This window comes from Pterocles gutturalis, unplaced genomic scaffold (genome assembly GCF_000699245.1).
Source record: "Pterocles gutturalis isolate BGI_N339 unplaced genomic scaffold, ASM69924v1 scaffold2011, whole genome shotgun sequence".
NCBI lineage: Eukaryota > Metazoa > Chordata > Aves > Pterocliformes > Pteroclidae > Pterocles > Pterocles gutturalis.
In genome coordinates, this window is record NW_010099960.1 from 66,766 (window position 1) to 81,797 (window position 15,032).

Here is a 15,032-nt window from a genome sequence, read left to right on the forward strand (position 1 = left end):
GGAATGAGACTAGGAGCAATCCCAGCTGGTTGCCACACAGGCTCAGCAAGGAAGTAAGGAGAGCCACCACCACAATGCTCCCTCCTCCGAGGCCTGGGACGGCGCACAGGTGAAGCTCCTGCGAATTTTGGGAGGCTAGCGGCTGGGGGGGGGGGAAAAAATGCATGGCATCATCATGTGGCAAAATTACAGAAACTCTATCAGACGTTCTTGTGGGATAGCAACTGCCTCATGTAACATTAACTCCTACTTCTGGGGGAGCCTGCTTGCAGTTTGGCTCCTGAATGCGCCCTGCTGCCAGGAGAGAGGGGGAGAGAAGGGAGGAGAAGGAGGGTGGGGAAAGGGGAAACAGAGTTCAGCCCCTGGGAACGCCATGCTGCAAAATTAACTCTGGATGACCTGTATCCGTGTGTGAGCACTTAGATTAATGGAGCCTGAGCCTCAGTAGCCTCTTTGCACAGCCGTGCTTGGGTCCTCATTGGAATTGTGAGCAACCCCTCATATTAGTGGCCTTCCTGGTTTTGTGTGCTGGCTCCCCTCAGTTTTACAGTGAAATAAGCCGTATTATGATTCCTTCCTAGTACATTTAAGGAAAATGCATGCATCTTGTGGTGTATGTGTCAGGAAACTGTTGTCAGATTTATGATCTAGCCTGCCTCTCTCCTGTGTGATGATGGTGTTACTGGCTGGCGTGAAACGCACGGCCAAGTCTAGAGCTCTGGACCTGGCAGCTGTCATGGTCTGAAAAGGTTTTGTCACCTTATAGGGTGAGCATAAAGCTGGCTTACATTGGAAGCAAGAACCTGGTTTATGAGACAGGGCAAACAAAACAGGGCTGTGGGGAAAGAAGGACCCCAGAGAAGCCTGTCCTACCCCCTTCCTCCCTGGGGGCCTGGGAAAAGCTGCAGGGAGCAATCAACCGGAGGCTCCAGGGGTGGGAGCAGCTGCAGGAGCCGGCAGCTCAGGGGCCACTGGGCAGGCAGATGCCTTCCTACAGTTTGGCCAGACTTTCTCTTCAGCATGTTAACTGTTTGTTTTGCTCTCTATTCTCTCTCTTGCAGCGCTTCACCTTCTTATTTCCTTTTCTCCCTCAGTCTTTCACTTAAGTGTCCCAGTTCCTTCCAGTGTTTTTTTTCCGCAGTTTTCCACCCCTGCTCCCCACAGAAAAGTCACTGTGTTAACAGCTGTCTAAAAAAAATTTTTTTTCTGCATCCTTTTTTCTCCGTCTCCTGCCTGTTCTCTCTCTTTTAACTGCAGGCTTTTCTGAATAAATTATCTCTAACCCTGAGCTTGCACTTTATCTAGCACTTTGGAGTTCCTTTGTAGATTGGCTCTTGGGAGACTGTAGCAAAAACAATTATTGCTAAATAACAACATGGATTACTTCTGCATAGCTTCTACATAAATAGAAGGCCCCTTAAGTAGCCAAGTCTACGTTGGGAGTAGATACCTGTGACTTTTCTTTCAGTAAATTCTCCTTGCTTGCAAGTTTTCATATAGCAAATTAAAAGTGCTTCATAAATACTGTCCATGCCCCTATCTAATAGTGTAGGTCTGTATTCCCATTTGGAGATGTCAGAGAGCTCTGCCAGATCACAAAAAAATACTGTCATCAGATCTGGGGATTGCTCCCTTCCAAGTTACCTGCAGTTGACTGGAGTTCTTGAGCTGTTTGCTGCTGTTACTTGAATCTGTGTTATGAATGTGAATCAATGTAAAATCCTAGATGGCTAGGCTTTGGGGAGTTGTCTGTAAAACTTGATTGAGTAACATCAGTAAAATTTCCATAATTTCATCAGTGTTCAGCAGCCTTTAGCAGTGTGAGAGTAGGCTTGGTTTGAAAACTTGATGTGCAGTTCCCCAGAAAAATGATTCCTCATAATCCTCAAAAATTTCTTCAGAAAGAACAAATTTGACAAATTTTCCTTATACATTCCTGTAGTTCTTAAAGAAATGTACCCTAGTCCCAGATCCTTCTCCCACATATCTAGGATTGACTTTGTTATCACAGTAAATATACATCTGGATGATCTGATTCTCACTAGAATGTGCCAATATCTGAATCCATGTGTATTTTGTGTTAGTCTGTTGCTAGCTAAGTAACTGAAGCTTCCTAATTCCTGGGCACCATTCTTATATAGCATTTAAAAACAAATCACATCTACATCTGTGTCATTATGGCTTTGTGTCATGGACTCACTCCAAATAACATCTGTTACAGTGTTGACACACAATGCATATTTTACAAGCTGTTTAAAAACATATTTACTCAGTGGACTAAAATTGTTTATCAGCACATACTCGGTCTCAGGAGAATGGCTATTTTCTGTTCAAATTGAGAAGTAGAGGGGAAAAAGAGCAAGTTGAACAGTCCAGTGAAAGTGTTGTCAAAATCAGACTCCATTCTTGCAGACCTACCCCAAAAAAGTTCTCAGGAGTGAAAGTTGTGTGTCAGATGCGATCCACTATCCTTTCACTGTCACAGCAAGTTTTATCGTGGTAAACTAGCATCTTGGGTTTCAGCAAATACATGTCAAATATGTTTTGCCAACGGAGTGAACTGAAGGTGAGACAGGAGGCCTGTACACAGCATCTAATCTTCTTTCATCTTGAAATGTGTCCCTTGTTACTGAGTTTAGTAAATCATGGCGTTTTTTTGTAACGGTTCAAATTTAGCTCTGCTGTAAGACTGTGGAAGCAATCAAAGAGGAAGGCAAAGTTGGGTCAAGCAAGAAATTTGTTTTGGCAAGAAATAGATTCAGTCCCATTTCTGTGTGTGTTTCTGATACCTATGAATGCTGTGAAATTTGTCAAGGCAGGACTGAAGAGGATGTGTACTCTTGTTTGACTCTTTCCTTGTTACTGCATCTAATACCTGAGCCTATACTTTCCTCAGAAGAAAACACCAGAGAAAAGTTTCTGAAATGATAAATGTGAAAAGGAATTGCAATTTCAGGTCCTCTATTCCCTTCTCTCCACTCCAAAAAGGAGACCTGGCTGTTTGCCCATCTCCAGTACTTGCATTGCAAAAAGTCATCTTCCCTTTCTGCGAAACATGTATTTGGTGAAAACCAAGTGTTTATGACATTACCAGGACACTGTTGAAATTGGCACACCCACAAATTTGACCTACTTTTTTTTTTCTTTGCATCTGTTTAAATAAATTCTGTGTGATTAAATTTGGTGTCTCTTTCCCCAGCAAAAACCCAGAACTTTTAGTTTCATCCTGGAGCTCAGCTCTATAATTTTCTGGGCGAAATACTGCTTGCAGCAGCAGCACTGGCTATTGGAAAACTGGACCTGAGAGATACTTGTTTAGTTTATCATACCTGGTTATACTTCTGACCTATTGTAATGTCACTAGGGGATCATATGCAAGTATCAAAAAAACCCCATGAGAAACAGATCCCAGTTCCAACTTCTAAGGGGTTCTTAGTGAACTCATCTGTGGTTTTATCTGCAGATGAAAGAAAGAAACCTAAAATAACAATGAGTTTACCTACAGGATGCTGTCGTCTGTCTACTCGTAACTCATCCCTGAAATGTTATTTCACAAAAGGAAGGAACTGCTTCAGATTTATCCACTCGCAAATACCTTCTGGGCTGCTTATATCAGGAAGAGTTTTCTTCCATTTTAAATAGGTGATAAATAAATACAGTCAGGCTCTACAGGGAAACACCTTGGAGAATTATGAACGATGACATGCGTTGTGCTGCTTTTGTCCCTTGTAGGTGTGGAAGAGCACTCACTTGACAACTCTCCTATATTGGATGACAGATCAGCACTTTACTCTGGAGTTCACAAGAAGCAATTCTACTTTGACGGCTCCTGCGAAAAGCAGCCAGAGGATGACTTGGACTCACTTACTACTTCTCCCTCATCCAGCAGTCTTGATACCTGGGGAGCTAACCGGAAACTGGTGAAGACCTTCAGCAAAACTGATAGCCGTGGCCTTATCAAGCCTCCCAAGAAACTCGGGACATTTTTCTCTTACCCAGAAGAGGAGAAGACCCAGAAAGTTTGCCGCTCCTTGACAGATGGGGAAATGAAGAAGAGCCTCGGCTTGCTGAGCCATGGGGTAAGTACAGAAAGCATTTGCTTTTATGACAGCAACAGGCGCAAGCACCATCTTCTGGTGTCCCTGGAGGAGATTCAGAGTGTAAGGAAGCAGATCCAATTGAAGAAAATGGATACTAACTATTCCTGTTCCAGAGCTTTTCTTTGCCAGCGCCCTGCTAGGAAAGGAGCATCCCCCGCAACTTGTGACCTACAATTACTGCGGCACAAAACAAAAGGGGGTGGAGGTTGTGGCTTCCCAAACAGAAGGCTACGAGGGCGCGCTTCTGTCAGCGAGTTCAATATTACCTATGTGGTGGAGAGAAGCCTGTACAGTCACCTCAACCTCTCACAGCTGGTGCGTCCCGTTACTGACAGGACCCTGAGCAAGGCCGACAAGCAGGACCTGAGGAGATGCCTGCTGGAGGAGGATGAGGAGGCCAAGAGGAAGTGGGCTGCCACAGTGGATCGCTGTACTAAAAAGGTTCTCTTGAGAATCCACCAAAAGTCTGTGAGTCAAAGAGCTGCCATGAAGGTGGTCTTCCAGTTTCTGTGAGGTTGCAGTCAACACTTTCTGCTTTATACTTTTAACTAAAATTCAGCGCATCTGCTTTCCTTGCCATTAGGAACTCTTAAGCACCGTAATTCTGCTGTAAGGGAAGAGTTTGATATAATCCCATCACAGAAGAGTTCTGTTGAATCTGCAGTTTCTACATGTACAGAATAACTCTATGAGAGATAACAAATATGACAAAATGCTGCTGTTTAAATTAATTTAATTTTTAATTAATTTAATTTAATTCATTTCTGCACCTAGTGCAGAAATTGAGATCACTGGTGAACAGAGGAGGTTTGAGATGCTATAAACATGTTCTGATGCTTTGGGAGTCAGTATTCTCTTAAAGGGATACCGAGAGATGATCTAAATTTTCAGAGAATTAGAGCATCCTTAGTCAACTGTGCTCTGTTTCTCTCCTGCTGTCATTGCCTCATATTGGCCCAGTTTGCATCTCATCAGTTCACCCAACCAGCTCTGTATTCTCTGCTACACACACAGCTGCAGAAAGACAGAGAATTTTACGCTATGTGGATACTGCCCTCCTGCTTGCTGCTCAGCACCACAAGAAGTCCCCTTCTACTCTGTCCCTGGCCACTGCTCCTTCTTTCTGGCATGGGGTGAAGGTGGCATCATCCCTCAGAATGTTGTGGAAAGGGAACAAAGGGTGGCCAGAAAAGGAAGTTGTGCTGTACAATGGGAAATGAAGTGATTTGAGCACTCCAGAAAGACCCAAAGCTGCTTCCTGATTGTATGACACAGTTTTGACAGTTCCCTTAACCGTGATGCTGAGTTTCCTAGGAACTGGCCTTTGGGGCCAGCCAGATCTCCAAAGCTGAGCCATCTAGTCTGTTGTCTAGTTGGCAATGTAGATATGTTCCCTACTTCAGTGGGTGGAAACAGCTGTGCACCCATAGCATTAAGCAAGATATTCCAGTGAACAATACAGCAGAAGCAGCTTTTCCTCTTGAACTACGTATTTTATTTTGAGAAGTCTGTACTTCATTTCTTCATGTGTGAGGTATTCTCAATACGAGTCACAGCCTTCATGTCCTTGAATAACCTGTTGGTGGTGACCAAGCCTTCATGGTTCACTTTTTGCTCTTCAGCCACCAAATTGTTTTTTTCTACCCAATACCATGAACATTCTCTCTTGGCAACTTCACTGTTTCTTCTGCATTGACTGCTCGCACTGCCACTCACAGGGTGCTGTTTATTTTCAGAGAAATTGTTTTTCTATAAGGATATTACAATGATAAGAGAAGCCTTACTTGTCCTTCTGTGGGTTGAATAATAGGGTATCTCAGGCAAAAGAGCACATTTGTATGTGCTAGAAATGCCCCATAACTAAAAATACCCTCTAAAACTGTCTTTGTAAATACAGATGACAGAAACAAGCTTTTCAGTTCTTGTAATAAGTAGTCTCGTTATAATAATTTCATCATGAGAACCATCTGCACTGACTTTTGGTTATTCACAGAGATACAAATGGAGGAGAAATGGATAGCGTTCTGTTGCTGAGGAACTCCTCAGTCAACTGCTCCTTGTTTGAATGGGATAAATGGTGGAGGCACACTGCTTTTACTAGCTTTTTCAACACACTTCTTCCTGAAACAGCAAAAAGCTGACAAACTTCCAGCTCCTGCTTCCTAGAAACACTTAATATTTATTTGCTGCAACTTCACAGAAACTGCAATGCCTATGTATTCAGTGGAACTGGTCACTCTGCCTTGCCTTGCCATTCATTTTTGTCATTTGTATTTGTTTCAGTGACCTGGACATGCATGAAATTTTCAAATCGCATCAATTTTTCTTTTCTCCCAAAACGCGATAATACTTTTGATTGCATGGCCATTCCATTGAATAGCCCTCTCCTCATCCACAGACGTTTTGTTTGGTACAGTATTGCCAGGGTCACTACTGAAATCTGAAGGCAGAAGTCAAATGTTAAATGTATGGGGGGGTCCATAATGAAAGAATGAGCACCGTTAATATAGTATATTTATTCAGAAGCTTTTAACCAACAGACATTTTGCTCTCTCAGAAGACTGCTTTAGGAGGAGCTCTGGCTGGTTTGATAGACAAGTTTACTCAGAGCAGTTCCAGATGTCCTCTATGTTGCTGGGACTACCGTACGCTGTAGGAGTAGTTAGAATGGACTCTTCACAGAAGGACAACATTACTCATAGCTAAACGTGCTGTGCTTTAAAAACAGATTTTATTACTTGTGGTTGGTCTCAACTGCTTTCCAGAAACAATTTTTAAAAGCTATGCTATGGTCACGATGCCTTCCGTGAAAAAAAAAAAAAAAAAAAGGAAAAGAAAAAAAAAAGAAAAAAAAACCAACCTACACTTAAAAATTGTACATCACAGCACTCTTTTTAATGTGTGTGGGGCCTAGATGAAGCTGGCTTTGAGCCCTAGTAGGGTTGTGGTGGGTACAAAAGCTGTCATCCAAGCACTAGAGGTACACAGCACCCAACATAAAAGCAAGAAAAGAAAACTTTTTAATAACTATTAATATGTGTGCTGATTATCAGTGAACAGGATGAATGTTTAATAGAACTAATTGATGTGGTTGTTTATTGAGTTTATAGAGCTTGCTACTTCCTAACAGAAGGTCAAAACAGACTGTATTAGTTCTCAGGTGGTGGGTCTTCGCTGACTCCCAAGTACACACTCCCGGTACTGATTGAGCAATCCTTTGTAGGTCTGATCCGATGCTTAGCTGAGTCCTAAGGTGTCTTTGAAGTTCCTCTGTTGCATGGTTCAGGCCCTAAGAACTTAGGGTTTGCAAGTGGTTGATCTTCTGCCTCCTGTTTGTCTCAACTGTAACTCTGAAGAGAATACTTAAAATAGACGTATGCCTGTCTCTCAGCCCATACTCAGAGCCCCGAGTTGAAGTTGTGGAAGTAAATTGTAACTGCCATGCCTTCATTTCCCTGGTACTTGAGTACTGTGCAGCTGGTTGTTCAGTGGCCAAATAAAAAGTCAAAGGTTTTACCTTTTGGATTGCAAAGCAAAAGCTGGATTCCCTCTGAGCCCCCTAAGTGTCTGGTCTTTTCTCAAGTGGTGCCAAAGCTTTAGCAGAGACTCATCTGCCACAGTTAAACGATGGTTGGCTGTAGAAATGCAACTGTACGGGGTTCGGCCACCCTCTGCTCTTGGGAGGGAAGCAGTGTCATAGTGCTGATTTTCTTGTCTTATTCAGGATGATTATGATAAACTGCATCTGTGCATTCAGCCAAAAGTGAGTCACTCCACTAGGTGACTGGCACTGTAAACATAGCGTCCTTTCTCCCAGAAGGAGCAGAGCTGCTGCGTATCACCACAGACAGCTGTGATGGTAAACACCTAATGTGGAGTCAGGACTTGCTGAGTGGGGACACAATGCTTATGGGTAGCTGGACTGGTTTTTCCCTCCTCTTACCAAGGGCTTGCCCTACAAGGCCTCTAGTGTTTCCCTCTGTTTCAGTGGAAATGGAGCCTATGCAGCTATTCCCAGAAGGTGGCTTGTACAGTGCTTTAAAAGATTGGTGGTTCTCTGTTTCAGTGCGACTGTGGACTTATTTATGAAGGCAGATGGGAGTGCTGAGGTGGAATTGCCAGCATCCTGGAAAACTTGGTGCATACGATCAACAGTTTCTTCAGACCAAAAAGTCTTTTTTCTTTTTTAAAAGAGGAGTAGGCAATAGATGACTCAACAGCAGCAGACCTTAGGCCAAGGAGTTCTCTCTGCAAAGGACAAATGACTCAAATTGCTTTATAACAGATTTCTTGATTTATAATCTCCCATCCTTTTGCTTGTTTGTTTGTTTCCATTTTTTCAGACATCTGTGTTTTCACTGGTGTTCTCCAAACCAGAGATGTTCTGAGTGAGCTAATCGTTGTGATACAAGTGTATCCACCTTTTTTTTTCTTTCTTGCAGAGAACCTGTAGCTTTGGAGGATTTGACTTGACAAATCGTTCCCTTCATATTGGAAACAGCTCCGACCAAATGGTGAGTTTAAGACAAGAAGGCGCAGACTTGAAATAGCATGAAATGAAATGCGCAGTAGAGTTATAATAGACTGAAGTGTGATTTAGGTCTGTAATAACAGCTTGGGGATCCAAGAAAGCAGAGTATCTTCGGTAACCTCAGACTTCCTTAGCTTTGAGAATAACATACCCACCCATATCCATGCATGTATAAGTATTTATATACCATATGTGTAAAGAGGCAGGAACAAGTGATCAAAGCGCAGATTTGGGAGCACATCTGTGGGCTATTCTTGTGTCTGGCTTCCTCAGAGCATCACCCGAGGCAAAACATATGCTTACTGTGCTTCCTTGGTAAAAATATTTACTATTTGGATTGATGAAGCGAACTTTGATTTGCTGAAGATCTGCAAGTTGTTTGGGTGGAAGTCGTTATGTAAGAGATTTATTATTTGTTTTCTCATTGTATCTAAGAGCTCTGGAGTAGACCAGGATCCCATTGTGCTGGGTGCTGTGCAATTGATCTCAGAGCTCTTTGTGTTTTTAAAAAAAAAAAAAAAAAAACAAACAAACCAAAAAAAAAACACTTCCCCTGAGAATTAATTCCATTTTGTATTACTCATGTTGATCCCAGTGTTACTGTTGGTCAGCCTGCGGCCAAAAACAACAGGACAGAAATGATCCAGAACATTATATCAAATGAAATTGCCAACATATTTTTTCCTTTTGCCCATGTATGTTTTTATTTTCTTTTTCAACATTGGCTGAGATAACTTCTCTGTTCACTTAAGTCTAAATTGTGAGACATTTTATGTGCCAGCATTATATTATTTTTTATGGGAGTTAGGTTTTTTGGGGTGGTTTTTGTTTTTCTGATTATTTTTTTTAACATCATAAATTACCCCTAAATTAGCCAGAACTGTGGGTGCTTATTTTATTCATCAATTTTCCACTCAGTAAAAAAGTTAACTTTCAGTCTTACTGTTTATCTCTAAACACAGATACTTTGGCATATTTTGTTCAGATTGGTTTTGAATATAGGAAAGTGTGAAATCCAGATGTTACATTTTTCCCTACTAGCATCAGTAGTGGGAAAGATGCAGTCCACCAGAATAATGTATGCAGATCAAGATTTTTTTCTTGAAAACATTTAAGTCCATCAAGTGGAAGGGTTTTTTTTCCTAGAAAGATAAGGCAAAGAGCTGTCTTTAGTTTCTGCTAAAGGACCCAAAGTTACCGAAGAAGTTGTAATCACAAACAACTTGTAAAAGAAAAAAATATAGAATTGTCAGAAATGAAATATCATCTGAATTTCAAAACAACTTTTTTTGGGAGAACATTAATAAAGTAGAAAGCATACATAAATTCAGAAAAAAAGATCAATCTTTTATGTAGAATATAGTGTGCATTTATTTTAGGGTTTGTTATCTTATGTACCTAAATTGTCCTCAGAAGGATTATTGAACCAAGCCAGAGAACAAATTCAGTAGTCAACCTCTTTGGCCAAACAGATTTTGGTCCTTTTTGCGTTGCGATTTTGGATGCACCCTTGCCAAGGGAGGGTGCTGGCAGTAGCTCTAATAGAGCTGCTTTGCTGTGGTTCCTGACACACTGTAGAATGAAAGACTGTTTAACGTGTTGCCTGGACAATCTGAGCAAGGGCTGAGTCATACAACTAGGTTTGGCAAAATGTCAACTGATCCATGGTCATTCTTTGTGTGTACTTGTGGCATAAGTAAATGCTGGGTATCTTAAGCTGGTTTAGAAAAGGTTAAATGCGTTCAAAGCAGCTGGCCTTTGTCATCCGCTATATACAGACCGGCTAATTTAGTTCAGCAATACCCTGTTGTATGTCTTAAGAATAGCTGTGCAAGTGTAACCTTCCACCGTAGTTGATGGACTTCGTAGCTTTTTTGCGTTTTTTTATAAACAATTCACAGTACAACCACAGAGACCATCATCAAGAGAGGTTAACTGAATGCCTGTCTGAAAATAAAAAGTGAATTTGGGTAGCCAAATGCAGGTTTCTGCATATATATATATATATATACATACACACACACACAGACACACATACAGGTAGGATCTCAGAGGTACCCTTCCTTCTGTTAAATTGCATGTAGTATTGACCAGCATGAGCCACAACTACTGTTGTATGCCGTGTCAGGAGGACATAGCCTGAAACCGTGGAGTTTTCTGTCAGGTCAAATACTTATGAAACTCAAAGGGATAAAGGCAGCCTAAGAGACCCCAACACATCTACACACAGTACTGCAGTAATGGTTACAAATCAGGCCTTGAGTGAGGTACAGTGGACTGCTACAGTGGTTTGCACAAGGTCTCAGCTGTGAATTCAGAGCAGCAAAGAGGATACCATGCTGCTGTCCTATGTCTGCCTGGATACCTCTGGGTGTATACGCTGACTGAGGAAGAAAATGGCTCTTGTATTTTGTAGGTTTAAACCCTGTTTTGTTTTGCAGGGCAAAGAAGGAGACTTTGTTTATAAAGAAGTGATCAAATCACCCTCTGCCTCCCGTATATCTCTGGGCAAAAAGGTGAAGTCTGTAAAAGAAACCATGAAGAAAAGGATGTCTAAAAAATATAGCAGCTCTCTGTCTGAGCAGGTACGTAAGGTCTATAATGGAATCCACTTAATAGTGTAGAAGTGATAAACAATATTGATTCCCATGCTTCAAGGCATCTCTGAAGAAATTTCTAACAAGACTGTGTGGTGTGGCTTATTCCTATGTTCTTATAAAAGCCCTCACTGTGAAATGGCTTCCTATAGATGCCAAACCATGAAAATGCATTTTCAGATTTTCATTCAAGTAGCTCATCAGCAGAAGCCCGTAGTTGATGGCATTACATATCTCGCTCTGTATTTCCATTTCTTTATCTATCATCATTATTTATTGAGGAAACTGGTCTGTGACACAGGGTCACAGTAATATATTTAATCTGCAGTTTACACCTTAGTTTAAATTCCCAGCATAACTTCACATACACGGTTCCTCTCTGTTGTTACGGATCTATTCTCCATCATAGCTTGCCCTCTGCAGCAGCCCATTAAACCAGATGCACAATGTAGTCAGAAAGGATCATCCCACAGAAGTTTTTCCTATTATTCTTCATTACAGATTGTTATAGCTTGTTCTTAAAGGCAAACCTGAAGTACATTAGTTGTAAATTAGGCTTTGAATTTCAGTGGCCTTGGAACAATTGCTGTCTTTTTTTCCCTTTTAGTATACTTTGGGCTCTTTGCTTTGGTGGAGTGTCAAAAATTCTTCGGCATTTGTTTAAAACCCATTTTGGCATTTGAGATCTCTAAGTGGTAGTTCACCCAGCTGCCAGGAAAGCAGAGCTCTCTCTGGCTGACATCGCCCCCGAGCGGCCTCGGACCTGCCGCAGGATCGCCGGGGATGCTTGCAGCCTTAGAAAAAATGGCAAAGGACAGGGGGGTGATGCCCCACTGGATCTGCCTTTTGATATTAATGCAAAGCGTTAGTGCCTGTAAAAGGAATAGTTCGTAACATTCAAAATAATAACCCCAAACTGCAGAATCTGGAGACAGCATAGAGGCAGAAATGTGAGCAGTTTTATGCAGTGATTTGCAACATTAGAATCCCTTTCCTATAGGACTATTAGCCATACTTATTCATAACCAGGGGCAGTGCTACAGTTATGGTTATTTAATTTAAATTTACAATTAAAACTTTTTAAGGTCTAACATGATTAGATATTGATAAGAAGGTGCTTTAGTGTCTGACTGGCCTTACAGTGCGCCTCTGTAAAGTCTGCCTAAGAAAAGGATACTTTGAGAAATTGGTTTACAGTGAGTTAGCAATACTTCTGCTCTCTAGCTCTCTGCAAGATTGACTTGACCTCTGAAGTCATATGCTGGGATGGCTTTTTTTTCTGATGATTCTGCAGCATGCAAATAATAGCTTTCATCTAAAAGTTTTATGACCACACATCTCCACAAAAACTCTTCTTGTATGCAAGCTACAGTTCTTTTGTTTTCAACCTTTTTGGCACAGTCATTTTAGAATGTTTGTACCTTTCTGTCATCATGACTCAAACTGTGTGCCAGTATCTCATTCTGCATTCAAAAAAACAAGCAAAAGCTATTCTGGCCACAAGTGTCTACTGCTTTGCTTTAACTGTGCTTCACAGAGGCTGATGGAATTTCAATTTAGGAAAGACCTTTTTTGATTTCCTGTAATGCTTGACTGAATGGAAAGAGAAATTGTCTCACCTGTTGCACATGTAGCAAAATATTTTTCTATTTATGCCTCTGTGTTTGTGAGTATTTACACTATGCATAGGCTGCATTTTCTGGTTAGGGGTTTTTTTTTTTTCTTCAAGGTAAATGAGCAAAGATATGAACAATTCACTGCAAAAAAAAAAAAAAAAAAAGTATGTTGCTGTGTATCTCACTTGCTTTGTCTGATTTGTTTGTATTCATCTTTGTATGAAATCCTGATTCAGAAAGTGGAATTTGGCACTAGCTGTTTTGCAAGAGCTGCTGGCAAAAATATCGTGTCATCAAAACCTTTGAATTGAGAGTTTTTTTGTAATGTTTCTTTCCACTTACAATGCTACATTTTTCAGGCTGGACTGCTTGCTCCTGTCCCTGCTATCATACCTAATAAAGTGGGGTTTCTGCCACAGCAAAGTACCATTAAATAAGTGTATATAGAATGTTTCATCCTCTTTGGTAAAGAGCAGGAAAACAGAATCTCTTTCCTTGGAGATGAACAATCAGTTCCTGTCAGTGCCTATCTTAACTTAGCAAACTGAAATGGTTCAATCCCTTTCAGGAGTCCAGCCCTGGGGTCATGCCAGGTTCTCCGCAGTCGCCGCTGCCAGACACTGACTCCCTGGACAAACCCAAGCTGAAAGCCGGTGGCTCAGTAGAGAGCCTGAGGAGTTCCTTAAGCGGTCAGAGTTCAATGAGTAAGTTCAGTTCTAATTGTGTTGCTCCATTTCTGTGGCTTCAGGGAGCAGAGATCTCCACAGTAAGCAGAATCAGATAAAGTCAAAACAGCAGCAGTGGTTAAAAAGTAGAAAGGCTGATGAGTCAGTAAGGGTTTACAAAGAACCGTAAGCTCTTTGTTGCAGGGACCTTTTTTGTTTTATGTTGATACAGAGCCCGGAAAAAGTGAGATCCTGTTTTCTGGCTGGGTCTGCTGTGTCGTGCTCTTATATAATATAAATGACTGGAATGAGAATTACAATCATTGGCCAGTAGTAAACAGGCTCATCTTTACACTCGATTTCTCCTGGGCACGCCTGATGGGCTTCCCACCGCCCCTCTAGAGAGGCCTTGAGGTTCTCTCTTTAACTAGTTAGAGGAGTATTATTTAAAACCTCTCTGGTTAAGATTGTCTCTACACAAAAGCTTAAGTGGGACACAAATGGTGTGAACTTGCTTCACTATGAATTACTGACCCATAGAAACCAAGAACATATTGAGGTAATAAAAACTGAAGAGAAAGCTCCGTTGTTAAATAAAGGAACGTGTGTTCTGAAAATCATGCAGTTTTGGTTTTTTGGGCATTTTTTGGTTTTTTGTTGGGTTTTTTTTGTTGGTTTTTTTTTTTTTTGTAATATCAATACAAATTGTTGCTGTAAAACCAAATTTCTGGACATGAGGGGGGAATCTGGAACCCTCATGCAGGATTCAGAGCTTATTTTCCTCACACCACTATGCTTTTTTGTGGACATCCCAGAAAGATGACATCTCTTGTGATGTACCATAAATGAGACATTAGTTATACAGCTCAGTTAAATATTGAGGAGCTGAATTTGGGAAAACAAGAGTGCAAACTGACTCTCCCATCACATGTGTAAGGACTTTTAACTTTTGATTACCACGTTTTATAGAAAGAAGTTACATTTTCTGTCTTGCCTCTGTTAGTTTCTGAAACTTCTTCACAGAGATTCTTTTTTGTGGACTGATGCTATGTCTCTTACACAGGTGGTCAGACAGTGAGCACAACAGATTCCTCAACCAGCAACAGGGAGAGCGTGAAATCAGAAGATGGTGATGATGAAGAGCCTCCTTACAGAGGACCTTTTTGTGGAAGAGCCAGGGTTCACACTGATTTTACTCCGAGTCCTTATGATACAGACTCTCTGAAGCTCAAGGTACCAGCTATTTCTGGTTTTAATGGGTCAAACTTTTATTTTACCAAAATTCTTAATTAAGAGCTCTTTGCAAGAACTATACAATTCTTGGTCTTTTAATGTGTTCACATGTGGTTTTGAAGCCTTTAATCTGTCTTACTCTGATACATTTAAGAGTTCCCTGGATTACAACAAAATGTTATAGAACATAAGTATTAGTATTTCTCCATGTCCAGGGAAAGATACTTATGTCTTTAGTTTCTGGAAAAATAAAAATGTGCCACAAATTCATTTCCATTTTGCAAGGATTT

At 41.1% G+C, this 15,032-nt stretch overlaps 1 protein-coding gene across 1 annotated transcript in view; it reads left to right on the forward strand.

The window, feature by feature from the left end:
- Window positions 1–15,032, forward strand: part of SASH1 (SAM and SH3 domain containing 1) — a gene marked incomplete at its 5' end in the record, with an annotated part of 61,386 nt that overhangs the window by 31,740 nt on the left and 14,614 nt on the right. Inside the window, 5 exons of the mRNA XM_010077717.1 lie at window positions 3,733–4,079; window positions 8,543–8,614; window positions 11,073–11,216; window positions 13,413–13,548; window positions 14,573–14,742. Coding sequence (XP_010076019.1) covers window positions 3,733–4,079; window positions 8,543–8,614; window positions 11,073–11,216; window positions 13,413–13,548; window positions 14,573–14,742 — 869 coding nt within the window. The remainder of the gene's footprint in view (window positions 1–3,732; window positions 4,080–8,542; window positions 8,615–11,072; window positions 11,217–13,412; window positions 13,549–14,572; window positions 14,743–15,032) is intronic.